At 40.8% G+C, this 20,722-nt stretch overlaps 1 protein-coding gene across 6 annotated transcripts in view; it reads left to right on the plus strand.

Moving 5' to 3' along the window:
- Positions 1-20,722, plus strand: part of tnrc6c1 (trinucleotide repeat containing adaptor 6C1) — a 75,876-nt gene that overhangs the window by 43,398 nt on the left and 11,756 nt on the right. For 5 of the 6 annotated variants that reach the window (XM_058771387.1, XM_058771388.1, XM_058771391.1 and 2 more), the window contains 14 exons: positions 12,002-14,389; positions 16,208-16,393; positions 16,737-16,900; positions 16,976-17,053; positions 17,250-17,307; positions 17,391-17,539; positions 17,658-17,789; positions 17,974-18,117; positions 18,250-18,369; positions 18,499-18,582; positions 18,733-18,982; positions 19,405-19,569; positions 19,659-19,847; positions 20,542-20,691. In XM_058771387.1, the coding sequence (XP_058627370.1) occupies positions 12,002-14,389; positions 16,208-16,393; positions 16,737-16,900; positions 16,976-17,053; positions 17,250-17,307; positions 17,391-17,539; positions 17,658-17,789; positions 17,974-18,117; positions 18,250-18,369; positions 18,499-18,582; positions 18,733-18,982; positions 19,405-19,569; positions 19,659-19,847; positions 20,542-20,691 (4,257 nt within the window). Of the gene's footprint in view, positions 1-13; positions 10,778-12,001; positions 14,390-16,207; positions 16,394-16,736; positions 16,901-16,975; positions 17,054-17,249; positions 17,308-17,390; positions 17,540-17,657; positions 17,790-17,973; positions 18,118-18,249; positions 18,370-18,498; positions 18,583-18,732; positions 18,983-19,404; positions 19,570-19,658; positions 19,848-20,541; positions 20,692-20,722 lie in introns of those variants that run through there. The other variant, XM_058771392.1, reaches the window with a different exon arrangement.

A 20,722-nucleotide genomic window follows, 5' to 3' on the forward strand; every position in this document is an offset into this window, starting at 1 on the left:
GCCTCGCCTCTATGATGTACACAGGGCGGCCTGCTGAGTCTGGGTGCAGCCCAGAAAACACTTAACGCCCATAGTTGGTTGTCTGTTTTGTGGTTTTGTTATGTAATATTGCAGGAAGGTAGAAGAGCTGGTTGTGGCAGGGGGTGTTTGGATGGTTTATACAGACTATCATCCTGTTCTCATGTGGTACAACAATATAAAGCTTCTTTCTTGTGTACATCTTTTGTTTGCTGGGAACAAAACCATCGGCACAGTTGATAAGAGCAAGAGAGATTAATATTCAAATGACTATTAAATATTGCAGTATTAATTATTGATTTATCTGTGCACATCTTTTTTGTTTTTTTTGTTTTTTGCCCTTGTAATTTTTGCTCTTCCCCTTGTAATGGCATCTCTGCAGAAGAGCTGGACAATAAGGTTGTCCAGTAGATGAATTCCCCTAGAGCAGTCGGTCAATCACATGAAACTATTACAACAAACAGCAACAATGTCAATTTCTGATGTTAAATTTACAGCCGACCATTGGCTTGGTGTGTTCTGGGCTTAAGACCTTTTCTTCATCAAGATATTTTTATGGAATCTGAGAGCTCTCTGACCCTCCATAGACAGCAATGATATTACCACAATCAATGCACAGAAACCTAGCAAGGACATCAGTAAAATAGTCCATGTGACATCAGGGGTTCAACCTTAATTTTACAAAGCAACAAGATTACTTCTTGTGTGCAAAGAAAACAATAATAACATAATTTATTCAGCAATTCTTCTCCCCGAGTTTCCGTCTTCAGCCATTTTGGAGAGTACCCCACAACATAATCAACGTAATGAGCGTTGTTTACATTCAGTATGCATGTGCTGTCTACTGCATGTAAACGGCGCTCATTATGTAAAAAAATTTAAATTAAAAAAATTGTATTAAAATTAAAATTCTTCATGTAGCCAAAAATACATCCAAGAACCAAATCAGAATGGTATTGAAATTGTGAATTGAAATTTGAATTGTATTGGGACATTTGTATCTTAATTTAGCCCTAATAAAGAGATTTTAATTAAAAATGAAACTTGCAAGTTACAAGAATTTATAAAAAAGCTTTTAAAAATTGTCTTAAGAACCATTCCTTCCTCCATTCTACCACCCTGCGTCAAGCTGCGTTTAAAGCTGCGTTTTTGTGTATAAGGGGAAAAAAAAGTGAATGCATTTTTTTTTTTTTTTTTTGTAAAGTTGAACTTATTTAAACTTGAGTGTTGCATTTTTAGAACGGCTTCAAAACACTGAGCACAACATCAAAGACGTCGGTCTCGCGCTTGTTTACATAGAAAAACAACGGAAAAGTAGCACAGCGAAATTAAAAATCACATTTTATGTGAACAGCCCCTTATGAGTGTGGTGCAATAGATGTGGTTCAATAGGTAGTAAATGGCCTAATTTGTTCATCACCGACAGGGTCTTGTTGAAATTTCCTGTTGACATTTAATCAGGGTCGTTTTGTTTTGTAGTGTTGTTTGAGCTTATTCATGTGTGCATGTGCAGTAGGTAGTTGTGGATGCTTTCTTTTGCAGGTGAAGAAAGCTAGATGGAGAAAAACGTTCTTGCTGAGTTGCGCTTTGCTACTTCCTGTGTTTGGAGGCGTGTGGGTGTGTTGTAGTTTGTACGTGGACTTGGCAATCTTCCGCTATGTGTCTGTGGCTTCTTGATTGCAGTGGCAGAGCGAAAGAATGAGTTAGAAAGGAAAAGGGAGAGATGGCAGACGATCAGCTCTGTGGGCAGGGGTGATTCACAGCTTACAGTAAATGTGCGTGATTCAGAAGGAGTCTCCTTTGATTGGCATGGCACAAAAATGGGCTGGCTCATGGACTGTTCTTCTCTCCTCCCAGAGTATTGATTGGCTCTTATTTGTGGTCTGAAGGAGTCATGTGTTCTTCTCATCTCTGGAGTCCTAGTTAAGAGCAAGACCAGAGCCCTGTTCCAATTTCTAGCAAACTTACTTCCTAGATCATATTTTTAGGAATCATAGGCACTCAACGAAGACTCTTTTTTTGTAGTGAAGCAAAACCACACAATCACAGTCAGTGTAGTCTGATTGCGAACAAATGACTCGTGTGGGCTCCTTTTATAGTGAATCAAAACAATACAGTGTGACTAGTGTAGTCCAATTCATAAATGAGTGAATCTTTTGAGTCAGTTCTTTTTTTAGAATCAACCACTTATCGTACTGTGAGACCTAAATCAGTATAGTTACTGCCTGGTTGTTCACATAGCAGTGTGTCATTTAAAGATACAGTTTTGTCAGTAATATTTATGAAAATAATTGAATAAAGTTACTACTTTTTTGTGTAGTGTTTTTGTTTAATACATAACCTAATGAAAAACTAAAGTCATCAAGAAATCTGTAAATAAAGACACCTTTTGAAGACGCCATTTATTTTTGTAATTTCATTATTTAGTAATGCAGTGACATTTCTTTTTCCCTAATAATTGTTCCTCAAAGAACTACTAGCTGATAATGGAGCCGTTAAGGAAGTGGAATCTTTAAAATCCTTGTGATTAGCATCCCTAAGGGTTAGGGATCAATAATAGCATTATTATTTAAGATGGCTTATTTATGTTAAAACGGCATTGCATGTACGGCAGTCCTAAAATGCATTTTGATGGTTTTTAAAAATCTACATACACTTGCATTTATTTTCATGCTTCCTTCTCTCTCTCTCTCTCTCTCACACTCCTTGTTGAGTTTGCCTTTGGGTATGTTTTGAGCCGGCACGTGCACTGAGCTGTGGTTCCACTGGATGTTACTTAACGTGCATTGGAAGCCCAACGAGTAATAAGAGCTCCCAGCTTTCTGTGTGAGTGTGTGTTTTTACAGGAAGCCGCTGGAATGCAGCCGAATGGCCCACAGCTCTGCTTTAAGCCAGCAGCAGCAACAGCACAGAGGCTGTATTCATTTAGCTTGTCTCTTTTCCCCCCGTCTTTCCTACAGTTGTCACATGGATATCTAATGTAAAACAGCCCAAGGGACAGAAACACTTTGCCTCCCATCTTCAGAACCTGTAGGAGACGATACTTTTTTACTTTTGCGTGGCCTGATGACCCATTTCCATGCGTCTGTGTATATATCAGATTACAACTTAAATTAATGATGATGTGTGCTATTTTCTATGTGCTATTTTGTGTCATTCTTCTGTGTAAAAATAGAGGAGAATTCTAGAACAGCTATACATACTATACTGTTCAAAAGTTTGGGGTCAGTAAGAATTTTTATGGAAAGTATTATGTTTATTTAGCAAGGATACATTAAATTGATCAAAAGTGATGGTGAAAAACATTTATAATTTTTAATGTTAAAATGTTACAATACATACAATATTTTTTCAAATAAATTCTGTTCTTTTTCTCTTTTTTTCAGTATCCTGAAAAAAGTGGTTTTCCACAAAAACTTTAGAAAGCACAACTGTTTTCAACATTAATAATAAGAAATGTGTCTTGAGCACCAAATCAGCATTTTCTAACAATAGATGATTATTATTAGAATGTCAAAACAACATTTTATGGCGATTGGTTACAATTAAAGTCAAGTCAATTAAGGCCAGTCAGTTTTCTCAGTGGCCATATTTATAAGCACAAACTTGCAGCTTGGCCATGCAAGTGCATGTGCGTTCAAAATCTAAACAAACTGTAAGGCAGGAATATTGTCATATTGAGTGTTGTGATTTCTTTCATTCATAAACGTAGCAGTGGAGCATCTCCGTGTTATAAAGTCTCTTATCACATCATTTCTGTCCTTGTGGTGTGATTCATCAGACAGCAGTTTGCGTCAGCAGTATTCAGTGTCTTTCAGTCCAGGGCAGCTCTCGGTATGCCGGATTGGAGTATTAGAGGTTTTAGGGGGCATCCTTTCAAACGGCTAGTCTGAGCATATCTGAATACAGTTGTTATTTTGCTGTTTGTTGATGCTAGAGGCACATGCATTACACACTTCACCTAAGGTCTAGTGTATTTGTTTCTGCATGTCGTTTTGAGGTTTACATTTCTCAGTATGGCCAGCTGCTCTGTGGAGTGCATTACAACTTCCAGGCCTGCTGTTGCAGGGGAATTATCAGCTCATTATGGGCCTGTTTGCCTCAGTGAGTCCTGTATTCTCTTCCCCCGAGCCGCCAAACAGACCTGAGTGCTGGCACTGGTCCCAGCCACAAAAACTTTTACTCTTTCTCTTTTCCTGTCACACCCACACACACTTGCATGCATCCTATCAACGCCAACACTGCTGTGACCAGGAAGTAAAGTTGACCGGGCTGAAAGGGAATAATAATGAGGACTTCTCAAAGTACAATGGCGTGAAGCCTCTCTCTTTTCCCAAAGTAAGAAAAAAAGATTAGTTTCCTTCAAGCCAAAATGGCTAACTTTCATTTTCTTTGGTTTGCAGATACAGGCATTGAGATCCAGAAAATAGGATTTGTCAGCAAACTATAACAATAACATGCTCTATTTATGCTATTTTTTATCAATTGTTGGGTTCTTATGCCTGTTTTAGTTCTGCTATCATCTGTTGAAGTCGCCCCCTGCTGTCCAGTGCAGGTGGTGGCCCAGTGTCTGCCTGTTCCTGATGTCACATCCTGCCCTGAATGAGTGGGAGCGTGGTGTAATACTTCAAGACTGATGGTTGTTGCATAAGACCCTCATGTATGCTGGCTCCTCCCCGCATTCTCCCACCAAGCGTCTTTGCAATTGACAAACGGCAACATCAGCAAAGTCCCCTGTTCTTCGCCCCATGGTAACACTGCTGTTTATTTGTACATGAATGCATATACAAACATAGGCAGCATATGGTGCTGTTCTCTTGGATATAGTTTAGGCTTTTATTCATACAGGATACGTTTTGTTTTTTTAAGTTGAAACAGTGAGGCGGATTGCAGTGGTAAGAAATAGAAAGCAGGGGTTGAGAGACTTGAGACTTATGTCTGAAAAACTAGTAAAATGCATTGCAATATTTAACTCTGCATTATCATAACTAAATGTCTCCTATTGTTATTTTTAAATCTTTTGAGAAATATATAATTAAAAGTTGAGCCAAAAGAGAAAGAGGTGCAGATCTAAACATTCCAATGTATTTAGCTGTGCTAATCTTAAATGTCTAAAAAGCATTTGTTAATTGAAATTCAGCTGAAATAAAATAAGTGTTATATAAACATAAATGAAATAATTAGAAACGTTGCCTTGGCAACTAACTAAAAGCTTCTAAATAACTGAAATAATATGCTCTGAAATTACTGAAATAAAAATAAGACACGTAAAAGAAAAATTTAAAAACCAAAACTAAGGTAAATGGAAAAATGTTTCAAAGGCTTATTAAATTAAAACAAGCTTAAAATATAAAAATACAAGCTATTTTTTTAATATTAAAAACTATATATATATATGCGGTGTCAACATTAATGCATGCGATTAATCAAACAATTTTAACGCGTTAATATTTTTTTAACGCAAAATAATCGCTTGATAAGGTTTGACCTCAACTTCTTCCCGTTATCACAGTGCGGAAGGTTATCTATCATTGTGTGATAAGAGTACAGAGAACCAGTGTTGCCAGGGTAACGGCACAAGTGGGCGATTTTGAAAATACAGTCGCGGGAAAAATTACAGAGCCGTGGTTTGCGGTTTTTTGGGCTACTTTTATAATGTACCGCGACCGCCCAAAGTGTATATAGACAAATAAAAATTAAAATAGATCCTTTTACTAATGTGTATTATATTTGGAATGTGTCCCTGGTAACTTAAGAACAGAGAGGTGGTTGTAACATCACAAACAAAGTGAGTTTCAGCAGAGCATACATGTTAAGGCTTTTACACAGCAGAAATAAATATAAGAAATTATATTAGATAAACACACGATTACGATAGGATATATCTGTATGTGATTATTTTTTTTTTTTTTCAGGAATGTGTACATCTGAAATGCTAATTTGTGCAGCATATAAAAGGCTATAAATAGCATATTTTAACAACAGTAAACGACCAAATTCCACACGTGATCGCAAAAGGAAGTTATTACAAACACTCGATGGTGGTTTGAAGTGAGTTCTGAGTAAAATTGTACTATTAATCTTATAAATTGTGTTATGTAGCATGATGCTAATATTAGCTCTAATGCAGCTGCAGAACAGGTTCAATTCTTCTTCATAATGCATTTTGTCATAATACTTTACGTAGGGTCGCAAAAAATGTTTTGTTGTATTTATTTAGAAATACTTTTGGTAATAGTTGGGTAAATGTATACTGGGATTGAAGCGATGTGGCTTGGTAAACGTTTTATTGCCAGTATAAAGGCTGATAATGTCTGAATAAAAACAAACAAAAGAATAAGGATTATGTATCATACCTGGCGGAAGTATGAAAGGTTCTGTTTCCTTAAACTAGTTTCATGCATTTCTTTTTCAACATATTTACAGGTAAATCCTAGTATTTTAAATTTGTGATTAATCATGATTAATCACAGTCCACGACTGTGATTAACGCAATTCAATTTTTAATCGATTGACAGCACTAATTATATACAGTAACGTTTCTAGGCATAGGCAAGCTAGGCGGTCGCCTAGAGCGCAACCAGCTGAAGGGGGCGCCAATGAGCGCAATTACTGCCCCTACATTTTAACAGGTTTGTGAACAAGAGTGGCACGGACACCCTGAAATATCATTGCCGCCCCCACTGGATCCCCCAACATCATTGGGCTAGAGCACTGTCATTCTGATGATGCCTGTATGCCATTGGATCAGAGCGCTGTCAATTGCTGCCTCTGATTGTTGCATGCAAAGTTTGCATTTGGATTTGGAGCGCTCAACAATGCCATTAGATCAATGGGTTCTGTCCGTGTTTTGGCAAGGTAAGGCTTTTTTTGCCATGCAAGTTCAAAGGCCAATTTAAAATATTGGTACATAAAAAGTGCACAAAATCAGTATTTTTAGGCAGTATTTGTGGCAGTCAAGAAATCATGTTTCATGTGAAACTGGTCTAAAAGGTGTGTGTTTTTGCGCCAATGCATTGTTAAAGGTTCAGTGTGTCGTGTAATATTCCCTTATAAGACTTTTACAGCCAATTTAAAAATATTGGTGTAGTAAAATTCGCTAATTCACAAGATCAATACATAGGCTACTTTATTAAACCGCTTTGTCAAATTTAATGCATTCTGTCGAAATGCTGAATCAATTCATTAAAAAAAAAAAAATCATTTGCTTCCAACAGCGCTTAAAAGGAGAAGCGTCATACATATAGAGGGCAGAGCGTCGCATTATTTAACACGTCAATGAGTAATAAAAGAACTACTAGCTGCATTCAGATTATTTTTATCACTGATCAGGCTTTTATAGGCCTATGTAGTTTGGGGTAACAAAGGGTTTTATAGGTTTGACTGAAATAATAATGTAATAACTGACACAACAACAACAAAACAACTGAAAAAAAAAAAACAGATATAGTCAAAAAGTAGCCATTGATAATATAAACGTATCCAGATGTAAAAACAATTGTGTGATGACAATTTCTTAGCAACTATAGGGTCATTCAGAGCTATTCTATTACATAGAGCTATTCAGGCATCCAGTGGCTATAATGGTATATCGCAGATAATAAACTGTGCAAAATGTTTTATCTTAACAGTCAATTTACAAATAGGCCTAATGCGTTCAGATTTGTGGAACTCACAATGCGCTGAATTTACACAAATTAGTGACGTTACTATGACAACCAATTTGAATGTGACAAGAAACTCTTGTCTGAAAAAGAAATTTTATATATAATTATAATAGGGATTTCGCCTGTGTGTGCATATGTGTGTGTGTATAATATATGCTTATAGTTTTTATATATATAATATACATATATAATACTAAAACAACACTGGTTCAAATTAGCGATGGGCATTTCAAGCAAAAATAATATTTGAAGATAGCTGGGAATTATTTGATTATTATTTGAAAATTGCTCCCCTGCATGCACGCACACAGGTATAGGCTATACACCCATAACAGAGAGGGACTGTGACCATGCACACTTTTTTCATTAGGGGATAGGCTATCTTAACTCAAGCCATATAATGATTGTAACATGCTGAAACACATCAATAGCCTATAATAAACATAACCGAATGACAACTTGTTTACATAAGTCTGTCGATTTAGCATAAATCAACTGCTCATGAGGCTAAGACATTTCCATTTAAAAAAATGGAACCCCTAAATGGAATAAATAGGAGATGGGAGGAAAAAATATAGCCTATTTCAATACTTTCTCTCGCAATTATATCGTTAGGTAATTATACTGTATATAAATTGCGGGCATCAGGGAGCCATTATTAATATGCAGGGCAATGAAATCTCTTTTGAATACGCGCTTGCTTTACTTTCACTTTCGAGATTCGCGACCACACGTACTGTGTGAATACTATGGAGCGGCAGTACTTGCCACACATTTTACAAGATTAGATTTTTTTGAGTGGTGCTCAGGATCTGCAAATCATTCATTCATTGTCATCTCTGCTTACTCTGTTTATGTGGTAAGTGAACTTTTATGTACTGTATTGTAACAGGCTACCGCTAGCAAGCGGCTAACCATGTCTTTAGTGTCTCCGTAGAACGTACTATTCGTTTTCCGTGCCTTCCGGAATTCAGCACACCTCTAACCCAATCAGGTGTGTTTGCTGTCCACACCGAACTCTTATTTGACATCGTTCCCAAGTTACCGTAACTACTATATGCCACGCAAGTCTACAGTGTGCGCATGTGACAATGTGTTCTTCTGTTGTCTTTGACAGTTTTAGGTTGGTAGCGCCACCCTCAGCTTACATGAGTGCGTCACCACTGCATCAGCACTGAAAACATGGGGACATTTTTTAGACAATAATTGCTCAACCTATTCGATATTCAATTATTAAATCAACTGATCGAATATTCAAAAATCGTGACCCATCCCTAGTTCAAACATGTTTAGTGCATGTTTTTATAGACCGAAAATTGAATAATAGTGAAGATGCCATTTTTATAAGACATGAATAGAGTAGTTTTAGGTAATTTTATTATTGGGTGAATTATTACACACATACACCCTTGATATGTTCAGTTGAATTTGAGATTAGCACAACTAACTTTTTAATTGTATATTTCTCACAATCTTTAAAAATAACAATGGTTGTAAAGGATGTTCTTCAGTGTTTACAAGCAAATTCTGCTGTTTTAGATAGAAATCTGAGTACAGTTGATGTCGCTGTGTTCTTGGATGTTTGTAGTGGTCAATATTCACTGGGCATAAATTGGTCCAGCATTCGTCTGGACTAATTTGTCTCCAACAAGGGATGGTAAACTCCTTCGTGCTGCCTGTACAGTACTCTGGCACTCTGACTCTTAGGCTGATGATACACTGGGCAACTTTTTGAGCAACGTTGCCGGGCAACTCTTGTTAATGTTGCCGTCAACGGGCAACCAGGTGAGGCACAGGGCCCACGACCGATCTAAAGTATCCAGATAGAAATTTGTTACCCATTTCCAAGAAACATTCCTCAAAAAAAAGTTGCCCCGTGTATCTGCTGCCTTGGTACGAGTTACTACAGAAAGACACAAACGAAACCAACCAGTAACTGTTTAGGTAGTGAAACCCAAAGCCAGCATTTAGATTTACTTGTTTGAAGTTTTCATAAAAGGGTCATTTGCAGGCAAGGGAATAATCAATAATGAGGCTTTGATTACATCATTGCATATTTGGCTGGAAAAAGCTGGCTTTGAGTTGGAGTATAATAAGAGTCTGTTCTCTTTGGACTTTGGTGTATTGTGTGTATGGGAGGCGCTGGGATCATTTGTAAACAATGCCTTCCTTGATGCCAAGAGCTAGTGTGCTTTCGTAAGTGTTCATCTCGTTTTCGGTGTTTCTATCTCTCCAGTACTGGAGCCATCCCTTCTTTCCTGCCAGCATGCATGCTTTCCGGTCGTCTTTCTCTCTCCTCTGCATCATTAAAGCACGGGCACACTCTCCGCAGATATTTAGCCCTTGGCCACCTGCCCACCTCCATGTGAGCCTCATTTGGTGTGTTTATCCTGTTTCCCATTCAGCCATTGAAGTGTTGTTTTCCTCTAAACTTGGGACCACACCTCTGGTATGCAGAGCTTCAACTTTACACACCCACTGTACTTTTAATATTACAAGAAAACTGTATCCTCAAAATCAGCCAGTATGACAGGGAGCTGTGTGTGTGTTTGTGTATGCACAGTCCTTGCAGTGCAGCCTATGCTCTGAGGCTGGCTTGCTTTTGTGCATCTATTCAGCTCACTCTATTGTGAGCAGCGGTGCTAATTGCAGCCTGAATGGTCTCGGCTAAATGTTTTGTGACAGTTTGAAAGCATGAAAGAGAAGAGGGGCACACAAGAAAAGGAATACCTCCTTTTTTTTTTTTTTTTTTCTTCCTCCCTCCTAATGGCACAACGGAATGCTCTTGGCTTTAACCTTCAACTCCCATGCAACCCCGTTTCCCCTCCCTCACTAGAGAGTCTCCTCTCCGAATCAGGAATAGAGGTAGATATAAATAAAGCCCGGGTGAGGGAAGAGAGATCGGATCCTGCCGAAGCTGTGTGGGATGAACGGGGCGGTCGCTTGCGTTCTGAGCTGCAGCTCCTTGGCAGCATTTCAAATATGAGCCTCAGAAGCCTCGCGAGCAGCAGACATATTGTAACAGGGATGGCCAGCGCTCTGAACGCAGCTTAGCGCTTCTCTCAGGATGGTCGGGCGACATCTCTCTTCAGGTACTTTTCCACTTCTCTGCGACCCCACCCCCTCCAACCTCATAGTATGATCCTCCACGCGCTGATAACAGGCTTTTCCCTTGCTTTGCTCTCTGCTGTACTGCTGCTGTTTGATCTGGAAGCGTAGCATTCATATAACTGCAAATAAAACGCAAATCCCTAAAGCTATTGCATTGCATGTTAGAGATTAATGCAGGGCAGAGGTTTGCTGCGCTCATCTGATAAGCTTTCTTCAGCGAGACACTGTAAGATGTTGATGGCAGCTCTAAGCTTTTTTGGCTTCAGTTCAGATTTGATAAAATGGCGTCCTTTACTACGCAGTGACTCTACAGAAGGACAGCGTTTGTTTTGGAAACACTATCCTCTCTTTCATAGACTCCTTTTTTCTTGTCTTTAGTTGAAAGTGCTTTTTTCTGTGGTTGGTGACAGAAAGCCTGGTGTGCACAGGCACTGCCGCTTTGCGCAGATCTGACACAGACTGAGCCGTGCCTGCCCATGTAAAGCCACACAAAAACAACAACAGAGTTGAGCGAGTGCCAAGAGGCTGGGCAGCATTGCCAACTAATTAACACAACAGGATCCTGGTAGCCATATGTGGGCATTTGCGCTGCTTTCAATGTTGTTATCAATGTGTCATATTTAGAATGAACATATTTCTTTGAAAGCAAAGTCTGTGGTTGTAATCTGTCAGTCCAGCAGAGGGAGATGGTTGTGGTTGGGAGAAGCAAGGCTTTGCGGTGACAGCAGTGAAAAATAATGACTCCAGGCTAGCGTATACATGTCAACCAACACATGCTGTTAATGCTGCATTTTTATTATACATTTTTATTTACGCAAGTTTTGACCGTAGCTACCGTGCTGATGTATAGCATAATTTTTCTTAAAGCAAGCTAAGAAAAAGATACTTTGATCGATCTAGCCAGATCTTTCAGTAAATGGTCATTTAGATGAATGTTTCTTTTTTTTCAAGTGAAATGTAAATCATCTTAGAACTTTGCATTTGTCTGTATTTGTATAGATTTAATTTCTTAAATATCAAACTTTTTTGTAATCTAACTAAAATTTTCTTGCAATATTGCCAATTGCATTTATACATATATATTTTATCATAACATGTATAAAAGCTAAATTGCTTTGAGAGGTTATATGAGTGCATGAAATTAATATAGGTCATATGCACATTATTTCAATAGTTTGTCTTTCTTTTTCTCTTTCTTTCTGTAGAGCTGCCCCCACAGAGTGGCCTGGCAGCCCAGTATGAGAATATATCCCCCAATCGCAGTGCCACTACAGCCTCTACCAACAGCTGCAGCGGCTGGGATCCACTGATTATTGACGAGCGCGATACGGAGGCGTGGCCTTCCATTTCATGCAAAGAAAGCCACGCCCCTGCAGGATGCCCTTTGGACACTGAAAGTATCAGTGACATCAGCAGCATGAGCATGGCCACAGGAGCTGGCCAGCAAGGCCATTTCTCCGCCAATCACCCCAGCAAAGCCAATGCCAGCCACTCAGGAGGTCTACTCTCTAGTCAGGGTGGGGCCAGCAGAGGTTGGGGCTCTGGCCCATCTCCTGCCAGTGGAGGAGAAGGGAAGAATGAAGTCTCCAGCACATCAGTGGGAGCCAGGGGTTGGGGCTCCTCTAACTTTAACTTGAACTTAAACCCCAACGCCAACCCCTCTGCCTGGCCAGTTCTGGGACATGAAGGGACCGGCATGGGTGGTGGCAGCTCTGGAGGAAGCAACCCTCCTCTTCCTAATCTCTGTAGCCCACCAGGCACTCTGCCCAGTCAGGGCCCTAGCAGCAGTGGCAGTATAGGTGGTGCCAATGGAAATTCTGCAGGTAATGGTGGCAGTGGCAATGGCAGCACCACATGGGGTAGCATTGTGCCCAGTGACTCCTCAGAGCCACACTCCACCCCATCCACGAATGTGTCTTTCAGCTCCGAACCTCAGAACCTTAACACTGATGGACCAAATCACACTAAGCAAGAGCCCAGAAGCCCTGGCCACAGCCTGCCTAACTGGGGGGTTGGACCTGCAGGCATGGGCTCGTTTGTTAAAAACCAAGGAGGAGCCTCGCAGGTCAACGGGGATGAAGAACCTGTTTGGGGTAATGGAGATGCCAAGTCTGGTAGTGGCTCAAAAGACTCTGGTTGGGACTCAGGGAGCAGCTGGGGACAAGGAGGGGCCTCGGGCACTTCTGGATGGGGACAAGCTGCCTCAACTGGAGACTGGGGTAAGCATTCCAACAGTGAGGCCAAAGGATGGGATTCCTCAGGCTCTCCCACCCAAGAGCAGCCACTCAACTCTTGGGCCCGTGGGGCCAATGCCCCAGCCAGCGAGGGAAGCAGTGACAGCATGGAATGTCATCCTCACAGGAGGGTCCGCTCAACAAGAGATGAGGCTCCCCCTGTTCTGCCTGCCCAGGATATGGACCCTCGGGTTCTGTGTAACACAGGCTGGGGTCAAACACCAGTGCGTCAGCACACCGCTTGGGAGACCGAAGAAGCTGCACGCTCCAACTATAAGAATGACATTGGAACTGAAGCTTGGGGCTCGTCCTCAAATGCAGCCAATGTAGGACCAACACCAACTTCTGGCAGTGCCAACCCAAACTCTGGCACTACATCCAGACCTGACTCTGGGGGCAAGAATGAGGGCCCCTGCCCCAGTACTGGAGCTTCACCTGGATGGGGCACAGCCATGCCATCATCCCAAGCTAGCTCTGGTTGGGCAGATCCTACCAGCAACAAGAAACCTTCCAGTGGTCCTGGAAGTTGGGGCAGTAACCCAGCTGGAGGTCAAGGTGGCAACCTGCAGAAAAGTGGTCAGACTTGGGGTTCAGATGAGAAGTCTCCTACATGGGAAGACAGTCACGCTAAAGCCAAACCACAGGGCTGGACTGAGGTGCCCAAAACTTCTCATGGATGGGGCAATGGACCTGGTGGAGAAAGCGGATCTGGAGGAGAATGGGGTGAACCTGGAGATGGAAAGAAAAATGGTCCCTCCAGCTCTACCTGGGAGGGAGAGGGTACCAGCTGGAACGAGAGCTCCAGAGGATGGGGAAAGCCTGCTCCGGTAGTAGGAGGAAACTGGGGAGATGCACAACACTCCAGTGTGCCATCACAAGGATGGAATAACAAGCCCCAGGAGGGCACCAATGGCAATAGTGGCAGTGGAAGCATGGGTTCTTGGGGAGGTCCTAACTCTGTAAAGCAGAGTGGCTCTGGATGGGGAGGAGGAAATGGTGGAGGTGCTAAACCTGACCACACTGGAGAGCCCACTGGATGGGAGGAGCCCTCGCCACACTCCATCCGACGTAAGATGGAGATCGATGACGGTACCTCAGCTTGGGGTGACCCAAGCAGTTACAACAAGGCAGTCAATCTCTGGGACAGGAATAACCCTGGGATGCAAGGCAAACCAGGACCTGGCAATACCAACAATGTACCCAACAACCACCATCATCATCATCCACATCATAACCAGCCTCCCATGCAGACCCACAGCCATGGAGGGCCAAATTCAAACAATAATCACATTTCCCCTGATAACGCTGGCCCACATCAAACAGGGCCAGCTCACAATAGAACAACCCTTATGAATCCAGGTAAGAAACAAGGCTTTTTACTTTAACATACACTGTCAATGACCCAGTGTTAATTTCGTCAACGAAGACTACAATGAAATATATTCGTTAACGAACCTTTTTCCTGTGACTAAGACGAGACGTTGACGAGCTAAAACTAATATCTAATGATAAAAACTATGACGAAATTTATGTTGTGTCTTCGTTAGCAAGACAAGACGGGACTAGAATGTTATTTGAGGACTACCGGACGTTCAAAATACATCCTATAGGCTAAGTTAACTGTCTTGTATTTCAAAATGTGCGTCCCTGTCATTGGATTACAATCGGATGAGGGGCGTTTGCATATCTAGTCTCACTATGGAGGCTGCAGCGGACAGATAGGCTACCAAAATGCGAACTAGTGATCTGAAACAATGGCCTTAGCACCCGAAGGGTTAGGGATTGGGTAACCAGATGTCCCATTTTTCCCGGGAGTCACAATTCGTTGTCGATTTAACTTAAACTTGGTGAAGGCGCGATAGGCAGAATCGCGCTGATATAGAAGTGCTCTCTCTCGTGCACGCTCCACTTCTTCAGTCTCATACAGCGCGCGATCAGTTTTCAGTGCTCAGTGCTCAAATACACACACAGCAGTCCAAAATCCAAATGTCTATTGTGTAGAGTATCTCATGTAAATACAGTCGGTAATTGCTTAAGTGAACGTAAACAGGTGGGTGAAAACTGAATGTGTGTCAGTATTACATGCATACCTTCCGTCTTAAATGGACAGCATTCCTAAGTAAATACCTATCTGTGTCATCAGTGTTAACCAACAAAAGATTTTAAATAAATGCGTACTTAAGTAAACCTACTGTAGCCTATCTGAAAAATGAGTTTAATTTGTATCTCTTCCAAAAAATGAAAATTTATTCCAGTTTTTCCAAATTCAATCCTTGATTCCAATTTCTCATAAGCTTAATTGATTTGGTCTAAAGAGAGAAGAATTAATGACTATTGTTTGAAGACTATAAAATAGCTACCAAAATAAATGTTGGTAATTGCATTTTGAATAAAGTAATGCCTAAAAGTTGACAAAAATGCAATGACTTTTAAGCATTTTCGTCTCAAGATAAAGACTAAGACTAAATCAAAAATGCCTGCCAAAATTAACACTGCAATGACCTTTACCTGGTTAAAATGTCACTCTACTTTTGTTTGATAATTTCGGCATACAAGTGAAGAAAAAAACTGACAGATCATGCTAAGAGAACACGCTAGCAGAACAAATAGAAATGTTCACGTAAATCAGTCAACAGAATATTGTTTACATTTTGTCTGTGAGTAGTTCAGCATAGTGTTTGAGCCAGGAGGAAGTGTGTAATTAGAGTTGGGTCGCCATCTGTGGAGAGTATCACTAGGCCTCAGCAGGATACTTGGAACAAACCTGACGCCCTCTGCTGTTTGTGTGTAGCTTTGCACTCTCTCTGCTCCCTCTGCCAAAGCTGTATTTAACATGGCATCATCAAATCTCCCTGGTGCCAATAACAGAGGAGCCTACAAAGAGACTTTTTGTTTTTCGAAAAAAAAAAAAAGAAAAAAAAGTTTTAATTAAAATAAGTCTCAAAATGAATAAATTGTGAAATTCTTAAAAATCTTAATTTTTTAATTCAACTTTGTACTCCAATTGTTGTGCTAATAATATTATTTGTAGAGGGAAAATGCAAAATAGAAAATAAACTTTTGGACCAGACTGTATACACTACATGTTGCCAGCCTCAAGGGCATTTAATATATGGCTTATGATGCAGTTAAAACTAAAGGTGCACTTGTCCTGAGTTTTGCTGTATTTATTTGCAGGATGGGGCGAGATGACAAATGTCCATTCAAAACCTGAGCCCTCATGGGGAGAGACAGCCACCCCTGCAGCAAGTGTGGACAATGGCACTTCAGCATGGGGTAAACCCCCAAGTGGCTGGGGTGATAATGGCCCTGAGGTCTATGGTCGAGGCAACGCACCTCCTGGATCTGCCCCCTGCAAACCTGGTTAGTTTTATGAATGCACATTTATTTATTCATTTAAATAAAAATATTTTTAGTTGCTTTAAATGATTTTATGTGATTTAAAAATAAATCACGTACAGTTATTCAGTTGCATTAGAATTGTGTTGGAAATCAGTGTTGACCAGGTTGTATATCAGAGCTTTGAAATGTGTAACAACAGGGCCCCCTATTGTTGTAAATAATGCACTACCGGATTATACATGTTTTGGTATCTTGGTAAGGACAAATTAGCTAATTCTGTTGTTTGTAAACATAACTAATTGCAAATGTTTATTTGTGCTTCTACTATGGATACTTTCAATAATGTGAGTTTTTGTTCCTACAGCCCCCAAATCTATGCAAGATGGCTGGGGTGGTGGAGAGGACATGGGCCTGTCTGCAGGGCAGTGGGAGCAGGATGAGGGCGACATGTGGAACAGCACTGCATCTCAAGAGAGCAACTCCTCCTGCAGCTCCTGGGGTAACCCACCCAAAAAGGGCCCACCAAAGGTAAAAAATAAATAAATAAATACTTAAGTTTAATGTAGGTGTCATGCTGCAGCTCATCTGTGTTTTTCTTTAAAGGGAAAAGTCCCAAACAAACAGGATGATACTTGGATAATGAATCGTCTCATCAAGCAGCTGACTGACATGGGCTTCCCTGTGAGTACTGCTTATCTTTCATATAAGAGCATTTCTCCCTCTGTATATTTGACTGTTGTCCCTGAGGTTAGTTTTAATTGTACATTTATCCATTATGCAATTGCACAAATGAATTAGACCATTAAAGTCAAGTCTTTGTAATAAGGATTAATACAAATGGTGTTTACTGTATGTTTTTGTTTGTTTGCCTTTGCAGAGAGACCCTGCAGAAGAGGCTCTCAAGAGCAACAACATGAACTTGGATCAGGCCATGAGTAGGTGTTATACCTGTTATACCTTCAGTTCCTTCAGAGCTTCTTTGCTAGAATATTATATTCAAATATTATTTGTATGGTAGGCGCCCTGTTGGAGAAGAAGACCGAACTAGATAAACGGGGGATGGGAATCTCTGACTACAACAACGGCCTAGTCAGTAAACCAATGGGCTGCAGGCCTTCAGTCATCTCCAAAGAATCCTCCTCAGATCGTCCCCCCTTCTTGGACAAGGTATGTGCTTCTTACAATTAAAAGTCAGCACATTTTAGTTATTGCATCTGTAAGACTTCACATTGTACTGGATTTTGTTTGTCTTATTTATTCATTTATTTTCTTATCTGCTCCTTAGGATGCTGGGCTAGCAGATGATGCCCAAACCTCACCGTTTATGCCTTCTCCGAGCCTGAAGCTCCCATTGGGTAGTGCTGCACTCCCTGGCCAGAGCCTTGGAGTTGCGATGCAGAACTTGAACAACAGACAGGTGGGTCTGTGAGGATCTACTGTATATGTGTTTTGTATTTCGGTATTGTGTTAATCATCGACCCACCTGGCTGTCAAGATACTGATATCTTGACTGTTAAACTGTCAGTAAGAGGGGATGACAGCTTTAAGCTTGTCCTCAAAGTCCGATTCCGAATGAGTTGTTTTTGTGTGCGTTTGTGTAGATGCAGAGTGGAGTGTTTGGTAGTAGCGGAGCAGCACAAGCCCGGGCCCTGCAGCAGCAGCCTCCTCCCCAGCCGTCAGTGCCACCTCTCAACTCGTCCCAGCCTAGTCTACGCGCTCAAGTGCCTCAGTTTTTCAGCCCTCAGGTGTGCGAACAGATACAGACGCATGTAGTTTAGCACCTTATTGTGACACTGACTTCATTTGGTGACACATAGTTTTTCACCACTTGAGTATATGTGGGAGTGATGAAATCTGACCATTTTGTTTACCGACAGGTTCAAGCACAGCTTTTACAGTTTGCAGCAAAAAACATTGGTCTCAACCCTGCACTTTTAACCTCACCAATAAACCCTCAGCATATGACCCTGTTGAACCAACTTTATCAGCTGCAACTGGTAAGTGCCGGTCTTTTGACATCTTATTGATCTGTAATTAAAGAATATGTTTTTTTATTTGTCAGAATGTGCTTAAATTTCACTTCTAGTTTCTCGTGGTAATGAAAACTTGTCACTTTGATCTTGCAGGCGTACCAGCGTTTACAAATTCAGCAGCAGATGTTGCAGGCACAGCGCAGTGTTTCTGGCCCCATCCGACAGCAAGAGCAGCAAGTGAGCAGTTCCTTCCCACAGCTTAGGGTCACGCTGATGCCATTAAAATCTCACAATTCTCAATACTGATTTGTTTGTGTGTCTGTTTTTAAGTTCTAATATCACACTTCTATAAAGGTGTTCTGTGTTCACAAGCATGTCTTCTCACAGGTTGCACGTACAATCAATAACATGCAGCAACAGATCCAGCAGCACCAGCGGCAGCTGGCTCAGGCTCTGCTGATAAAACAACAACAGCAGCAGCAGCCACCCACCTCACACCCGGGCCTGCATCCCAGCGCAGGCAAATCAGCTCTGGACTCGTTTCCAGCCCATCCCCAGGCCTCCAGCCTCTCTGTTTCCGACCTTCAGACCAAAGAGCCACAGTCTTCTCCAAACTCCTTCTCACCCTACCCTATTTGTGAGTTGCCAGCACTGTCTGTTATTGCATTCTTTCTGCTCAGACTAGTGAAGATCCAAATATTCTTCTATGCATTGTTCCCACAGTCCTAGTAAACCTGGAATTGCCACAGAATTGTTAAAGTTTTGAAAAACGTCACGCACACATCTATAGTGAATATATTTTTTTCTAGTTGGCTCTAAAGTGTATCATCAGCTAGATACTGATATAGATAAATTGGTTGGTGAGCAAATCTTTGTTTGCTTAATCTTTTCTTTCCAATGAGTCTGTCAAACTGGTTCACAAATCCAACCAAATGATTTATTGGAAAATAGGTCTGAATCATAATGATAAAAAAACAAAAAAAAAAACAATTAGTAACAAATGATTCAAAAAGTTATTTTCTCAACCCCGCTGATTCTTGCATATGGGCTTCTCTGTAGCTGGATTGAACCCTAACATGAATGTAAACTGCATGGATGTGGGTGGCCTGTCCATTAAGGACTCTCCTCAGCCTCAGTCACGCCTGTCACAGTGGACACACCCAAACTCCATGGAGAACCTCTCTGGCAACTCCTCTCCAATGGAGGCCAACTTCAGCAAGCATGGTACACATCACTTTTATTGTGAACATGTGGCATAGTAGTTAATATCAGGCCTGATACTGATGATTTTCCATATCACCAATATTATACAGGTGCCATCTCTGCAGGCCCCAGTCTGGGTCCCCCAAGTAAACCCCCGCTTGATGACTCCTACAGTCCCTACAATCTGATTCCCAGCTCCGAGTCTCCTGCCAGCCCCCTGGCACCTCATGATAGCTGGGGTCAGGGGAAGAACACCAATGACAAGATCTCCAATGGGACCAATGTTAACTGGCCTCCAGGTGACTAACTGGCATCTCTAAAATCTCTTTGGACTAGTAGGCTTATGAAAGCTTCAGATTTAAAATTGTTTTGACGTTTTTACACTTATAAAACAACTGAATGTCATTGCACTAGATTAAAACATTATCAAACCAAGTAGCATCAAGTAGGTGTAGTTCACCACATTAAATTAAATATGGACGCAGTTCACTGTTTGACAAAATATCATTTCTTTTTTGAATGTAATGTGAAAATAATCCAGTATTTTATGTTTTTCTGTTATTTTATATATTTCTTTTTAATAAATGCCTTTGGTTGGTTCAGGGTTTCCAAAACTGGTTTTGCAGCATTCAAAAACATTTTCAAATAATAAAAACATCTAAATTATAATGAATGTTTAAAATTTTAATATGAAAACAATCAAAAAGAAAAAAAGTTTAAATGTTTTATTAGTTTACCTGCATGTCATGTGATCATTAGCCGACATCAGAGAACTGTGAACATACAAATATGTTGTTAAATTATTAAAATATTAACTTGAAATCTCAATGGGGCTTCAAGTAAATTATTTTAGGTCAAACCGTTTCAGCTGATGAAAAAGTTTTGGAGTCCCTAGATTGAATAAATGTTATATAATGCAAAGACAATCTCACGTTTTTAATGTGTGTATTAGACAATATCTCAAAATGATCTGATTTGTATGAAATCCCTCAGAGTTTTGTCCAGGAGTGCCCTGGAAAGGACTGCAGAATATTGACCCTGAGACTGACCCCAATGTGACCCCAGGGAGCGTTCCCAGTGGGCCCACCATCAATACCAATATTCAGGATGTGAACCGCTACCTGCTGAGAGACAGAAGTGGAGGTAAGAGGACAAATCTCCTCTTCCCCTCGAA

Source organism: Onychostoma macrolepis, chromosome 03, assembly GCF_012432095.1.
Source record: "Onychostoma macrolepis isolate SWU-2019 chromosome 03, ASM1243209v1, whole genome shotgun sequence".
Classification (NCBI taxonomy): domain Eukaryota; kingdom Metazoa; phylum Chordata; class Actinopteri; order Cypriniformes; family Cyprinidae; genus Onychostoma; species Onychostoma macrolepis.